General features: G+C 41.4%; 1 protein-coding gene across 1 annotated transcript in view; it reads right to left on the minus strand.

The window, feature by feature from the left end:
• LOC108527591 (sodium/glucose cotransporter 1) overlaps nucleotides 1-15070 on the minus strand; it is a gene marked incomplete at its 3' end in the record, with an annotated part of 89747 nt that overhangs the window by 17049 nt on the left and 57628 nt on the right. The window contains exons 9-12 of the mRNA XM_017868935.1: nucleotides 9772-9940; nucleotides 5970-6185; nucleotides 3338-3440; nucleotides 1458-1513 (exon numbers count right to left, since the gene is read on the minus strand). Coding sequence (XP_017724424.1) covers nucleotides 1458-1513; nucleotides 3338-3440; nucleotides 5970-6185; nucleotides 9772-9940 — 544 coding nt within the window. The remainder of the gene's footprint in view (nucleotides 1-1457; nucleotides 1514-3337; nucleotides 3441-5969; nucleotides 6186-9771; nucleotides 9941-15070) is intronic.

The raw sequence follows: 15070 nt of genomic DNA on the forward strand, positions 1-15070 counted from the left end.
AAAAAAAAAAAAAAAAAAAAATGTTTTATGTTCTTAGGAAATTCTCTGTGTCACATTTTCCTGTTCTGGAAAGGCAGGAAAATTGGAAGAATTGTACTTGCATTATCTGCCTTAAGAGGATGATGTAGTGCTGAAATGAATCACTAAAGTGTCTGCAATTAAAATATGTTATGATCATACCGTTATCAATGATGATGATGACGGTGGTGGTGGTGGTGGTGGTGGTGGTGGTGAGGATGATGATAATAAAGGGACAATCATGCACCTGCAAAGCTTCCTTGTGTTGCTGTCACATTCACATGGTGAATGTGACACTTATGGTCTGTAAAAGCCCTCAAGAGAGCTCAGTTTATTGTGCTTTAATAGGGTAGGGTGTTCAGTCTGATTTCACCCTAAGTTCCTGAAGACACAACAGAATTTGAGTGCTGCCGTGAACTTCAGAAGTCACCAAGTCAAATCTCCAGCCAGTATGGAAGTTCCCTCTACAGAATCCTTGACAGATGTATACATACTGCTCATCCCTGTCCAGACCAACTCAATTAGAGAACTCTTCCTTCAAAGCAATCATGATGGTGGTAATTAGAGCCAATTCTTAGAGCAGAGCATAAGAGGCATGAGTTTTCATTTAGAGTACTTTTATATGACAAATCTGAGCTTTAGAACAATGTAATCACTTTCCCAGAGTAGTAGGAAGAGAATTCATGATTCAATCCCAGTTCTTCCTGATTCCGAATCTCACAGTCCATCTCTGCACTATCTTGCCTCCTTACTCTGAGTTAAAATTGGATGAATTCTTTTCACCCACCAGTGTTAAGTCTGCCCTCTGGCATAAAAATAATCTCTTCTTCCATAATAAGACTTTTTGACACTCAAAATACTCCTAATCCATATCCCTTTAAAATCTATGATATTCTCACACAGTGTGGAGATATTTTTGGAGGTAGGAGAAGTAGAGGGCATGTTCCTGCCTGCTTGCTCCAGGGAAGCAGGAAGGGGCTGTTTTCAGCACCATGGCCAGCTCCTGAGGCTTGAGGCTCCAGGCTCCCTCCAGTATTTGCAGCATCACAAGTTTGAGAATTGAAAGGTCCTCGAAGATCAAGAGCAGACTGTAACAAAGCTGAGACCTTAGGCACATCCTCTCCCTCCCTAAGCCTCAATTTACATGTCTATAAAATGAGGTGATAAGACCAAATTATCTCTAGGGCTCTTTCCCGAGTTAGGATTCTATGGTATTCCTGATGGCCAGATTCAGAACTTGTTCTGAGCTACACACACCTGTGCTCTCCTTCAGATGGAGTGATGAGGCCTCCAGCCCAGCACCAGGTAAAGCACATATGACCTTGAGCCCCCACAGTTCTGCACACCACACACCTCCACAACCATCCTCCAGGCCTCCAGCCCAGCACCAGGTAAAGCACGTATGACCTTGAGCCCCCATAGCTCTGCACACCACACACCTCCACAACCATCCTCCACGTGTGCACGTTTCCCATGTAGAGGAAAAGTTGCAATACTGAAGTAGAAGAAAGTGTTAACTTACAGGATAAGTCTCTAGGCACTGACTAAGCATTATTTCATTGGTCTTCCAGAGAAATTTGATTTTCTACATTTGATATTGTAAGCCAGTATGACAGAAGATCCCAAGAGCCTCTATCCCCTCATCTTGATGTCACTAGAACTGACCATAGCTTTGGTTCCATCTGCCCTTAGTTCACAGGCTATGTCAGAAGAGCTCCAACTCTTCTCTTATCCCCTGCCATTCCTCAAATCAAGGCAGGGTGGCAAGTTCCTCACTCAAACTTACTGAGTGCTGTCAAATATGAGGGGTGAGAATCCAATCAAAAATGGTCAAAAGATTTGAATAGACATTTCTCAAAAGATGATATATAAATGGCAAACAGGCACTTAAAAAGGTGCTCAACATCATTAATCAATCATAGAAATGCAAATCAAAACTACAATGATACATCATCTCATCACAGTTAAAACGGCTTATATCCAAAAGACAGGCAATAACAAACGCTGGTGAGAACGTACACTATTGGTGGGAATGAAACTTAGTATGACCAGTTTGGAGAACAGTTTGGAGGTTCCTCAAGAAACTAAAAATACAGCTACCATATGATGCATCAGTCCCACTGCTGGGTATATACCCAAAAGAAAGGAAATTAGTGTATTGAAGAGATATCTGCACTCCCATGTTTGTTGCAGCACTGTTTACAATGGCTAAGATTTGGAAGCAACCTAAGTGTCCATCAACAGATGAATGGATAAACAAAATGGGTACATATATACAATGGAATACTATTCAGCCACAAAGAAAGAATGAGACCTTGTCATCTGCAACAACATGGATGGAACTGAAGATCATTATGTTAAGTGAAATAAGCCAGTCACAGTAAGACAAACATCTCATGTTCTCACTTATTTGTGATATCTAAAAATCAAAACAATTGAACTCATGGACATAGAGAGTAGAAAGATGGTTTCCAGAGGCTGGGAAGGGTAGTGGGGATCTGGGGATGAGGTAGGGATGGTTAATGGGTACAACAAAAAAATAGAAAGAATGACTAACCTACTATTTGATAGCACAACAGGGTGATTATAGTCAATGAAAATTTAATTGTGCATTTTAAAATTAAGAGTGCAAGGCCAGGTGTGGTGGCTCATGCCTGTAATCCCAGTACTTTGGGAGGCCAAGGCGGGCAGATCACCTCAGGTCAGGAGTTCGAGACCAGCCTGACCAACATGGAGAAACTCCATCTCTACTAAAAACATACAAAATTAGCCAGGCATGGTGGTGCATGCCTGTATTCCCAGCTACTCAGGAGGCTGAGGCAGGAGAATCGCTTGAACCCAGGAGGCAGAGGTTGCAGTGAGCTGAGATTGCGCCATTGCACTCCAGCCTGGGCAACAAGAGTGAAAATCAGTCTCAAAAAAAAAAAAAAAATTAAGAGTGCAACTGGATTGTTTGCAACTCAAAGGATAAATTCTTGAGGGCGTGGATACCCCGTTCTCCATTATGTGCTTGTCATGCCTGCATCAAAATACCCCATGTACCTCATAAATATATACACCTACTACATACCCACAAAATTTTTTTTAAATATGAGGGGTCAGGGAGCTTGAATGATTCTGTACCCTTTCCTCCCCTTGAACTCAGAGTTAACTTCCTCAAACCCACTTATCCATCTCATCCCCACCCTGCTCCTCACTGCCCTGGAGGGGGGACATCTGAGCTCTGTTAAAGTCATTTAGGGAAGGGCTTCAGTAAAGTTGTCTTGTTGCTGTAGGAGTAACTTTTATGGTTTAGGATCTGCTCTGGGTCATAAATCACCTATTTCAATGGTCTCCTTAGGGACTTCTTGGATGTTCTCTTCTGCATCCAGGTCAATACGCTCCTCTTTGCTGTTGCACAGGCTCCAACACAGACGGTAGAGCTGCAGAGAAGGCAGAACAGGTCAACAGAAAGATCCAAATAGCATCTTGGGACAAGAAGTTGGGGGGTGGCAAAGAGATGTGCATCAAGGAAGGGAAGGGAATATGGCCTCCCAGTACTAAGAAGAACATACACAACATTCCCATCCATAACATTATCTCTAAAAACATTGGTAACTTAGATGAAAGTAATATATATGTATACACTAGCCTGTATGATATTTGCATATTCAGAGCCAAAAGACTGCCTCATATAGAAATGCTTGTTGAATGAACTCTTTTATGTGTGTGATAAATAATTTGTTCCTTTTAGCACTGGCAGTAAGAAGCCATTTCTCCAGGTTAGGAGTGTAAGTTTAGATTTTTGCACTATGTCACATTATGTGGATGAGAATCTAGAATCATGAGCCTTAATAGAATACAGCAGAGCTGAAGGCACACTTTTTATTGACACAGTTAAGAGCATGAACCAAAAACTTCATCTAGAGCATGAACTTCGTCTAGGGCATGAACTAGAAATGTGTTTGGGGTATGATACTTTCAAAGACTTGAGACATGAGGAAGCAGTTGATACCACACAAAGCATGTGACAGGTCCAGCCAATAGATGTGATGCAGTTCTGCCACTATAAAAGCAGCCTTTGTTTGACATTAGGTTTGTCACAGCTCTTAAAAATTTGGCAATGAAGTTGAAGGTCTCTTAGGGATTCCACAGGCACTTGTATGGGCATGCATGACTAAAGGAAAAGATTAACAAAATCCTTCTGATTTCTCTAGGAATAAATATGACCTTGGGTTAACTTTCTGGCTCTGTTCCCTTGGAAACCTGGAAATCTGTGTTGGGTTACCGGACTACTAATAAAAATGGCTCATAATTGGTCATCTTTATCTAAATTGGGAAAGCTATGAATGAATTCTAAACCAATGGGGGCATCTAGAGTTAAAGAAGAGTAATTGCAACTTTTGAAGTCTTGAATCAATTAGACTTTGATGTTGTTAGAAATGTTTTATATCCTATGGTCAATTTTTGGTGGATTAATTTGGAAAAAAATCAAGAGGCAAACTATATTATGGATATCCCTGAGTAGACTGATTTTTGTAACTAGGTATGTGCTTTGCTGGGACCTTTGAAAGCTTTGACCACAGGACTGTCAAAAGAAATACCAGTTTCTATTTAAAATATAGGCTTCTAAGCCAGGTAGCCCTGTACCACCCATGTGATCTTGTGCACCTGAGCCGTCACTTGGGGAGCAGGTTTCAGAGAATAAGTCCTGGAATAAAGGGTGTACAGCTGTGAGGACTCCAACTAAAGACATGGGCTTGATATCAGCCTGCTGGCACACCATGTTTCCTGGCATGTATCCTTCCACATGAAACCAGTGGCAAATCATGTGAATGTGAATGTAAGATGTATAATTTTGCTGAGGCCAACCAAGCATGTTGTGGCATGTCAACATCACTAATCATCAGAAATATGCAAATCAAACTATAATGAGGTATCATCTCACCCCATTTAAAATGGCTTTTATCAAAAAGGCAATAATGAATGCTGATGAGGTTGGGGGAAAAGGGGAACCCTCAAACACTGTTGGTGAGAATGTAAATTAGTACAGCCACAATGAAGAACACTATGGAAGTTCCTCAAAAAACTAAAAATAGAGCCACCATATGATCCAGCAATTCTACTACTAGATATATATCCAAAAGAAAGTAAACCAGTATATCAAAGAGATATCTGTACTCCTATATTTACTACAGCACTATTCACAATAGCCAAGATATGGAATCAATCTAAGTATCCATTGACAAATTAATGGATAAAGAAAATGTAAAAATATACAATAGAGTTTTATTGCACCATAAAAAGAATGAGATCCTGTATTTGCAACAATATGGATGGAACGGGAGGCCATTATGTTAAGTAAAATAAGCCAGGCATAGAAAGGCAAATTTCTCATGTTCTCACTCATATATGGGAGCTAAAAGTTTTAAAAACTGAACTCAGGAGATAGAGAGTAGATTGATGGTTACCAGAGACCAGGAAGGGTAGCAGTGGATGGAGGACAGAATGGAGATGGTTAATGGGTGCAGAAATTGTTAGAATGAATGAAGATCTAGTAGTTGGTAGCACAGTAGGGTAGCTATACTTAATTTATCATATGCATACAATTGAAAGACAGAGTCTCACTATGTTGTCAGGGTGGTCTCAAACTCCTGGACTCAAGCGATCCTCCCACCTTGGCCTCCCAAAGTGCTGGGATTACAGGCAGGAGCCACCATATTCTACATTTTAAAATAACTAAGAGTGGAATTGGAATGTTCCTAACACAAAGAAATGATAAATGCTTGAGGCAATGGACACCCCAATTACCCAGATTTGATCAAATCTGGGTATCTGTATCAAAACACTGCATGTACCCCATAATTATATCCAACTATTATGTACCCATAATGATGAAAAGATTTTTAAAAATTAAAGAACACTGCAGTATGAACATGAAACAAGGACAGATCCCCTAAATGGTAACTCACATGCATGTCCGGAATGGGTTTGGTGAGGAGGGAGATGACCACGATGGTGATGACAGAAATGGCAAAGAGGATAATGGCAAAGTACAAGTAGTGCACCCCACAGATAATCGTGGGACAGTTGCTGGGCTCTACGCAGCTCCCGGTTCCATAAGCAAACTCAGTAATCATACGCGAAATCCCAACCAGAAATCCTAGGATCGGTCCCCAGAAGGCTCCCTGTGAAAGAAAACCCTGGGTTAACTCATGCTGAACACAAAACACAGATAGCCTTTCTAACATTCTTCAGGGAGGCACAGGCAGAGGCAAAGGAATAGAGGTAGGAGAAGTGGTAGCTCCAGGCTGTCTGAACCCAGAACACTGAAGTTCAGAATATGGCTAGGAGTGCTATGCAAGACCTTCAGTGTGTCTGTCTATCATGTTTCAGCAACATGATTTCACCTCGATCATTAAACAAGGAGCCATAACATAATGGGGTAAAGTGTCTAATAACCAGAATAGAATGGTTGAATGTCAGCCCCACTTCTTACCAACCATGAGACCTGGATGAGTTTCCTCACCCACAAGCCTTCCCTGTCTGCATGTGGACAGCAGATATGGGACATCGTCCATGCCAGCTGCACAGAGTGACTGTGCAGACTGAATGACAGGGGATGGACCAAAAGCAGGACAGTGCAGGTGCTCACTGAGGCACAGGCAGGGCCATGGGTCACTCACCCAGCTGCTCAGGAGCCTCACTACCCTCAGTGCTTATTAGGTACCTTCAACCTACAGGCTTGATTCCAAAATTCCCTTTAATTTGAAAAATAATTTGAGCCTCTCCACCTGCAGCTACTATCAACACCAATCTCCAGATTTAGGCATACTCAGATGAAAAGTAATTACTTGTGAGGTAATTTGTATTTCACAAAGACGTGGGAAGAGAAACTGGTTCTTTGAAAGATGAAGGAGAAAGAAACTTCCATCAAAATATAAATAACACTTACTTTTTTAGCCCTCTTTATAGTTTATTTTATGAACTATTTTAGTTTGAGAACATAAAATTATACGGTGTTTTTACGTTAAATTTTGGGTTTGTATATTAGAATATGGAAGATTTTAAGAGACCAGAAACATGAGGGGATGATTTTTCAGGGTTTTTTTTTTTTTTTTTTTTTTACTCTTTCCTTCCTTCCCTCTTTCCTTTTTTCCTTTCTATATTTCCGTTAGGTAAGTCCTCACCTAAAGGACTAGGTTTGACTCTGGCAGGCCAGTGACAAAGTAGAATGTGCTCTTAGAAGGGTGGCCCAAAAGAGCTTTCACAGTTTTATCAGGTGCTGGTCAGCCCCTTTGCTAGCCATTGGTATCCCTACACTTTCTATTCTAAGTGTATGAAATTATCAGCTATCCTCCACACATGGCATGACATGTGCTTTTGTCTCCAGGTCTTTGTACAGCTCATTCTGTCTGGGAGAATATGGGCTCTTCTCTTCCTGGTAACCTCGTTCTAGCTTAAATAGAAAAAGCTACACAGGGCCGGGCGCGGTGGCTCAAGCCTGTAATCCCAGCACTTTGGGAGGCCGAGATGGGCGGATCACGAGGTCAGGAGATCGAGATCATCCTGGCTAACACGGTGAAACCCCGTCTCTACTAAAAAATACAAAAAACTAGCCGGGCGAGGTGGCGGGCGCCTGTAGTCCCAGCTACTCGGGAGGCTGAGGCAGGAGAATGGCGTAAACCCGGGAGGCGGAGCTTGCAGTGAGCTGAGATCCGGCCACTGCACTCCAGCCTGGGCGACAGAGCGAGACTCCGTCTCAAAAAAAAAAAAGAAAGAAAAAAAAGAAAAAAAAAGAAACAGCTACACAGGGTGGGTGGACCCTGTACACCCTGTGGCCACAGCACTGTGGACACAGATCCAGGCCAGCACCAACCCCACTGCCATGGAATCACAATAGTTCTCTGTCTCCCAGTGTGATCTGGGGGGTTGCCCAGGGAAGGAAGCAGGTTTCATTCACTTTGTGTTGCTAGTGCCTCACCCTATGCTGGCATCTGGAAGTGACTTCTAGATGAAGAAATAAATAAGGAAAAAGAAAAAATATGTTCCCTATTCATCCCCCATAGGCTATGCCACTCAAAAAAAATATTTCTCAGCTGGGCACAGGGTGTGCCTATAGTCCTAGCTACTTTGGAGGCTGAGGCAGAAGAATCACTTGAGCTCAGGAGTTTGAGACTAGCCTTGGCAACACAGTGAGATTCCTGTCTCAAAAAAAATCAATAAATTTGCCACGAAATAAATGTTTAAAAATTCAAATTTTTTTCATAACACAAACTCAACAAATTAGGTACAGAAGTAACAAACCTCAAAAACAATAAAGATTATAAGCTATATATGACAGACTCTCAGCTAACATCATACTGAACAGGGAAAAATTGAAAGCCTTTCCTCTAAGATCTGGAGAAAAAAAATGATACCCTTTCACCACTTTTATTCAACATAGTACTGCAAGCCCTAGACAGAACAATTAGGCAAGAGAAAAAGGGCATCCAAATTGGAAAAGAAGAAGTCAAATTGGCCTCATTTACATACAATATGATCTCATATTTACAAAAACCTAAAGATTCCACCAAAGGGGTCACTGTTAATGAAACCCTGACCTACCTTTCCAGCCACACTTTCATCTTTCACATTCACAAACTCCCCTTGAGCCAGGTGAGATTCCATACAAGTCCTTCACCCTCACTCCTATCCTACTTCTGCCTGAAAGGTCTGGACAGTACTATTCTCTGACTTGAATGTTATGTCTTCCCTCTCCAACTTCAAATTCTTCTAGCTCCCGCTGCTCCAAGGAGCCTTCCCTGACAGTTTTAGCCCCTGCTGATAAAGTCTTTCCTAAATCCCTTCCTGCTCATATTATGTGCTGTATTGTATCCCTTACTTGTTACGCACTTTGTTGTATGTATAAACTGCTTGTGTGCCAGGACTTTGTCTTCACTGAGCCCTGAGAGGTGCTGGCTGGAAAGCCGAGTTCACAGTAGAGTGCTGGAGGTATGTTGTGCTAGGACTTTCTCTCGCTCACCTAGGGGCTACAGAATTCCTAGGGAGTGCCATGCAGTCAGGTCAAAATCACCAAGATCAGATAGAAAATCTAATCTTGGCTTGTAATCCTAGTATTTCGGGAGGCTGAGGTGGGAGGATCACTCGAACTCAGGAGTTCAAGACCAGCCTGGGCAACACAGTGAGTCCTCACCTCTATTAAAAAAAAAAAAATTGGGCCGGGCGCAGTGGCTCAAGCCTGTAATCCCAGCACCGTGGGAGGCCGAGACGGGCGGATCATGAGGTCAGGAGATCGAGACCATCATGGCTAACACGGTGAAACCCCGTTTCTACTCAAAAGAATACAAAAAACTAGCCGGGCGAGGTGGCGGGCGCCTGTAGTCCCAGCTACTCGGGAGGCTGAGGCAGGAGAATGGCGTGAACCCAGGAGGCGGAGCTTGCAGTGAGCCGAGATCACGCCACTGCACTCCAGCCTGGGTGACAGAGCGAGACTCCATCTCAAAAAAAAAAAAAAAAAAAAAAAATTAAGAAAATCTAATTTTGGACAGAGGAGACAGAGAGAATGTGGACCCCCATACTAACTCCCAAGGAGCTCACTCTAACAGAGAGCCCCATGACCCCTGGAGGCTATCCCTACAAACCCTCAATAGCACATCTGTGTCTGTTCAAGATCTCTGGGAAATAAGACTCCCTCCCACAGAGAATATGCAAACCCACATGGAAACTTCTTTGCCAGCATGACTTTTCTGGACATGCCCAGGTGATACCTACTGGCTCATTGACTCTCTTCCAGAAAATAGCAAGCAGGAAGACAGCTGCAATGGGTGGTCCCAGGTAACTGGTGATGGACTGCATGTAATCGAAGAGTTGCCCACTTTGTGCTGACTGCACAATGGGCACCCAGGCGATGCTGATGCCGATCAGCACCAGGATAAACAACCTGAAATTAAAGCCCCCACAACAAAGTGTAAATAAGTAGCTCTACATGAGTAGATATTGCCATGTATTATATGTATACATACGTACATACACACACTACCACCACCACCACCACCACTACCAGCAGCAAATATGACCACAGCAAGAAAAAAATAATTAGAAAATGTATGCTTGAAGCTTTTTTTGCCTATAGGAAAGTCATTCATACCTATGAATTAGTGAAACACACTTGACTTTCAATAGTAGCCTAGGCCCACTCACCACCATAAGACAATCTCTTTTGAGAGGAACAAGGTATGAATTTTGGAGCCTGATAGTCCTAGATTCAAATTCTTATTATTTCTGTGTGACATAGGAGACATTTCTTAACCTCTCTGAGTCTCAAGTTCTTCATCTGTAAACTGGGAATAGCACTGACCTTGCAAGGTGGGAATAAGAATTAGTGATAGTAGTAGTGACACAAACACACATGCACTGAATATTCTGTGGGAGTCACATGACATACACACCAATGACCTCAATACAAGGCCATATATGATCATGTGTACAATACAAACTAAGATCTACAGCAGTACACTTAAGCAAGAATATTCATGTGTTTTTACAAACATATTTTTTCATTCTTTTGTGTAAATATCAAGGAGCGATACTGCTGGATTATAGGGTAGATGGACATCCAACTTGATGAGAAACTGCCTAACTGATTTTCAAAGTGCCAGTACTGTTTTGCATTGCTAGCAGCTATGTATAAGAATTCTGTTTGATTCACACCCTCACCAACATTTGATATCAGTCTTTTAAATTTTAGTCACTCTGGTGTGTATGGTTTTGATCTCCATTTCCCTGATGCCTAGTGATGGCACTGAATACTTTTTAATGTGCTTTGTTAGTCTTTTGGCTATTTCTTAATTTGGTTATTTTATTATTGAGCTGCTTACGCATTCCGGATATAAATCCTTTGTTAGATACATGTTTAACAAATATTTTCCCCCTTTTCATTTGATTAATGGTGTCTTTGATAAACAGAAGTTTTAAATTCTGATAAAAAAAGAATTAGTGATAGCAAAACTAATCTAAGTGATAGTTAACTAAGTGAGAGTAAAACCTTGCAAATAGCAGGCACTCGATAAATAGTAAAAACTATTATTATTATCTTATTCTTCTCCTCCTTCTCCTTCCCTTTTGTCTTCTTCACAATAATAAAGTTATCAATAAAAACATTAGGCAAGATAATTTTATAAAGGAATGGTCTAGATAGGAAGAAACACTACCAGGTATTTCCACCTCTCCTCCTGCTGAGTTTCACTTCAAGTCCTGAAAAGACTGGAGATGTCCTTGCAAGCTCTTCTTACTCGTGCTCTTGACAGAATGAGAAAGATGACTGTGATTCCGTCTCTCACTTACCTGCAACTTAAACTGACCTCCACAAGGCAATGCTTTCACTCACACATTTCTCCCTCTGAAATGCCTTTCAACTCTCCCTCTTTTCCGTATCCCACCAACTATTACGGACTCAGCTCAGGTTCTGCCTTCCCTGGGAGCCTTTCCCAACCATGCATGCCATACTCATCACTCCCTTATCTGAGCCCCTGGGTGATCTTACAGTCCCCACAGCAGAGTTTGGAATGGTTTCACATTCCTGTGAGCTCATCCAGAACTGGGACAAGCCCCAGGGCAGTAGTTATAGGATACACAAAAATGTGAGCCCCAACATAGTCTCAGTGCCATGGGATTCATCCCTACACAAGGCAACAAAATATTTTCTTTAGCATCTTGCATTTGATCCACATAAATAACTGGAAAAGTCAGTAAGTGCCTTTCTAAGGAAAAATCAAGGTAACAGTGCTACTTTCTATGGCTCAGAGTAAAGATCCTCTGGCACAGTCAGATCTCCTTTGGGTGCCAGGTATCTTGTCAATTGAAAGTCGCCCACCATGTTTGCTTTTCTTCCTTCATTCCAATCTTGAAAATGAGACCTATGAGGTAGCAGCCCATATCCCTCCTGCACTCACTGGCAAACTTTCCCTTGGCTGACATCCCAGGAACTTGGTCCACCTGCCCTAAGGAGGTTGACCTGCCTTAGCCCCATAGAAGAACAAGCAAGGCTCCTGTTGATCCTGTCCAGAGCATTTGCTCCATGGATAATCATGATAATGAGCACACCTGACACAGGTGTTGATACTTCAATGCTTTCAGGACCCCATTGCATCTATTAGCCCATCTGACAACAAGAAATGTGCACAGCACTTGGTGTTTTAGGCTTTACAGAGTATGTTCACAAGCACAATTGAGCCTTCACAATGGTTCTGCAAAATGTTGCATCAAGGGGTGGAGGAATCAGAGGCATGTGGGCCTCAAAGACAGCCAGTGTGGAGAGCTGCAGTGTGAGAGGCTGAGGAAGACAGTGTGTGGCAGTATAAAGAGCTTTGGACAAGGGCTCAGTGGCTGCAGATTCCAGTCCTGTCTCCGCCACTGTCCAGACAGTTTGGATTTAGGCAGGATGAGCCTCAACCCAAATGACAGCCTGAGGGGTAAATTGTCTCTTATGTCCCTTCCAACTCCCGAGGGGCATTGTTCAATGATCTCCAATTTAAAGTTAAATTGCCACTGGAGGATCTAGAAAAACTGGCAGATAGGCAGGACTAAACTGTAGCTCCCACTCAGATGGACAGAGCAGCATGCAGAGACTCACATCATGAACTTTTGCTCCAGGAACTACTGCAGGAATATACCAGGAAAGCCAAGAGGATCCACAGACCCTCTGAAGGAAGCAGATTTTTCCTGCAGGACCCAGAAGACAGCCCAAATACTGTGAGAGCCCAAACTGTGAACGTGGGATGGGGGGATCATTGCCCCAAAACACAGACCCTCACTGGGGAACCTGAAGGTCCAGATCACGGGAGAAGTATTTCAACAGATAGCACGATGAATGGAATAGTACCTCACATCTCAATACTAATGTTAGAGGATATGGAATTGCAGAATGGATAAGAATTTATCAAGCAAGTATCTGCTGCCTTCAAGAAACTTATCTAACACGTAAGGACTCACATAAACTTAAGGTAAAAGGGTGGAAAAAGACAACTTTTGTTGTCTTTGTTAAAGAAACTTTAAAGCAACAGCAGTTAAAAAAAAGACAAAGAAGAACATCATATAATGATAAAAGGCCTTGTCCAACAGGAAAATGTCACAATCCTAAATATATGTCCACCTAACACTGGACCTCCCAAATGTATAAAACAATTACTACTAGGCCTAAGAAATAAGATAGAAAGCAACACAATAATAGTGGAGGACTTCAATACTCCACTGACAGCACGAGACAGGTCATCAAGACAGAACGTCAACAAAGGAACAATGGATTTAAACTACACCCTGGAACAAATGGACTTAACAGATATCTACAGAACATTCTACCCATCAACCACAGAATATACATTCTATTCATCAGTGCATGGAACATTCTCCAAGGTAGACCGTATGATAGGCCACAAAACAAGTCTAAACAAATTTAAGAAAATTGAAATTATATCAAGTACTCTCTCAGACCACAGTGGAATAAAACTGGAAATCAACTTCAAAGGGAACCTTCAAAACCTTGCAAATACATGGAAATTAAATAACCTGCTCCTGAATGATCACCGGGTCAACAATGAAATCAAGATGGAAATTTTAGAATTTTTTGAACTGAATGGTAATAGTGATACAACCTATCAAAACCTCTGGGATACAGCAAAGGTGGTGCTAAGAGGAAAGTTCATAGCCCTAAATGCCTACGTCACGAAGTCTAAAAGAGCACAATAGACAATCTAAGGTCACACCTCAAGGAACTAGAGGAATAAGAACAAACCAAACCCAAGCCCAGCAGAAGAAAGGAAATAACCAAGATTAGGGCAGAACTAAAAGAAAGTGAAACAAAAAAAAAAATACAAAAGGTAAATGAAACAAAAAGTTGGTTCTTTGAAAAGATAAGTAAAATTGATAGAACATTAGCAAGATTAACCAAGAAAAGAAGAGAGAAAATCCAAATAAGCGCAATTAGAAATGAAACAGAAGATATTACAACTGACACCACAGAAATACAAAACATAATTCAAGGCTACTATAAATACCTTTATGTGCATAAACCAGAAAACCTAGAGGAGGTGGATAAATTCCTGGAGAGCTACAACCCTCCTACCTTAAATCAGGAAGAATTAGATACCCTGAACAGACCATTAGCAAGCAGCAAAGTTGAAATGGTAATTTTAAAATTACCAACAAAAAAAAAAGTCCAGAACCAGACAGATTCACAGCTGAATTCTACCAGACATTCAAAGAAAAATTGGTACCAATCCTATTGACAACATTCCACGAGATAGAGAAAGAGGGAATCCTCCCTAAATCATTCTATGAAGCCAGTATCATCCTAATACCAAAACCAGGAAAGGACATAACAAAAAAAGACAACTACAGACCAATATTCCTGATGAACATAGATGCAAAAATCCTTAACAAAATGCTAGCTAACTGAATCTCACAACATATCAAAAAGATAATCCACCATGATCAAGTGTGTTTCATACCAGGGATGCAGGGATGGTTTAACATATGCAAGTCAATAAATGTGATACATCACATAAACAGAAGTAAAAACAAAAATCACATAATCATCTCAACAGACAGAAAAAGCATTTGACAAAATCCAGCATCCCTTTATGATTAAAATTCTCAGCAAAATCGGCATACGGGGACATACTTCAATGTAATAAAAGCCATCTATGACAGACCCACAGCCAACGTAATACCAAAAAGGGAAAAGTTGAAAACATTCCCTCTGAGAACTGGAACAAGACAAGGATGCCCACTCTTACCCACTTGTATTCAACATAGTACTGGAAGTCCTAGCCAGAGCAATCAGACAAAAGAAAGAAATGAACAGTATCCAAATCAGTAAAGGTGAAGTCAAACTGTCAATGTTTGCTGATGAACAATCATATACTTAGAAAACCCTAAAGACTCCTCCAAAATGCTTATAGAACTGATAAATGAATTCAGCAAAGTTTCAGGACACAAAATTAATGTACACAAATCAGTAGCTCTGCTACACGTCAACAGTGACCAAGCAGAGAATCAAATCAAGAACTCAACC

The sequence above is a fragment of the Rhinopithecus bieti genome, unplaced genomic scaffold (assembly GCF_001698545.2).
Source record: "Rhinopithecus bieti isolate Rb0 unplaced genomic scaffold, ASM169854v2 scaffold_4666, whole genome shotgun sequence".
Taxonomy (NCBI): domain Eukaryota; kingdom Metazoa; phylum Chordata; class Mammalia; order Primates; family Cercopithecidae; genus Rhinopithecus; species Rhinopithecus bieti.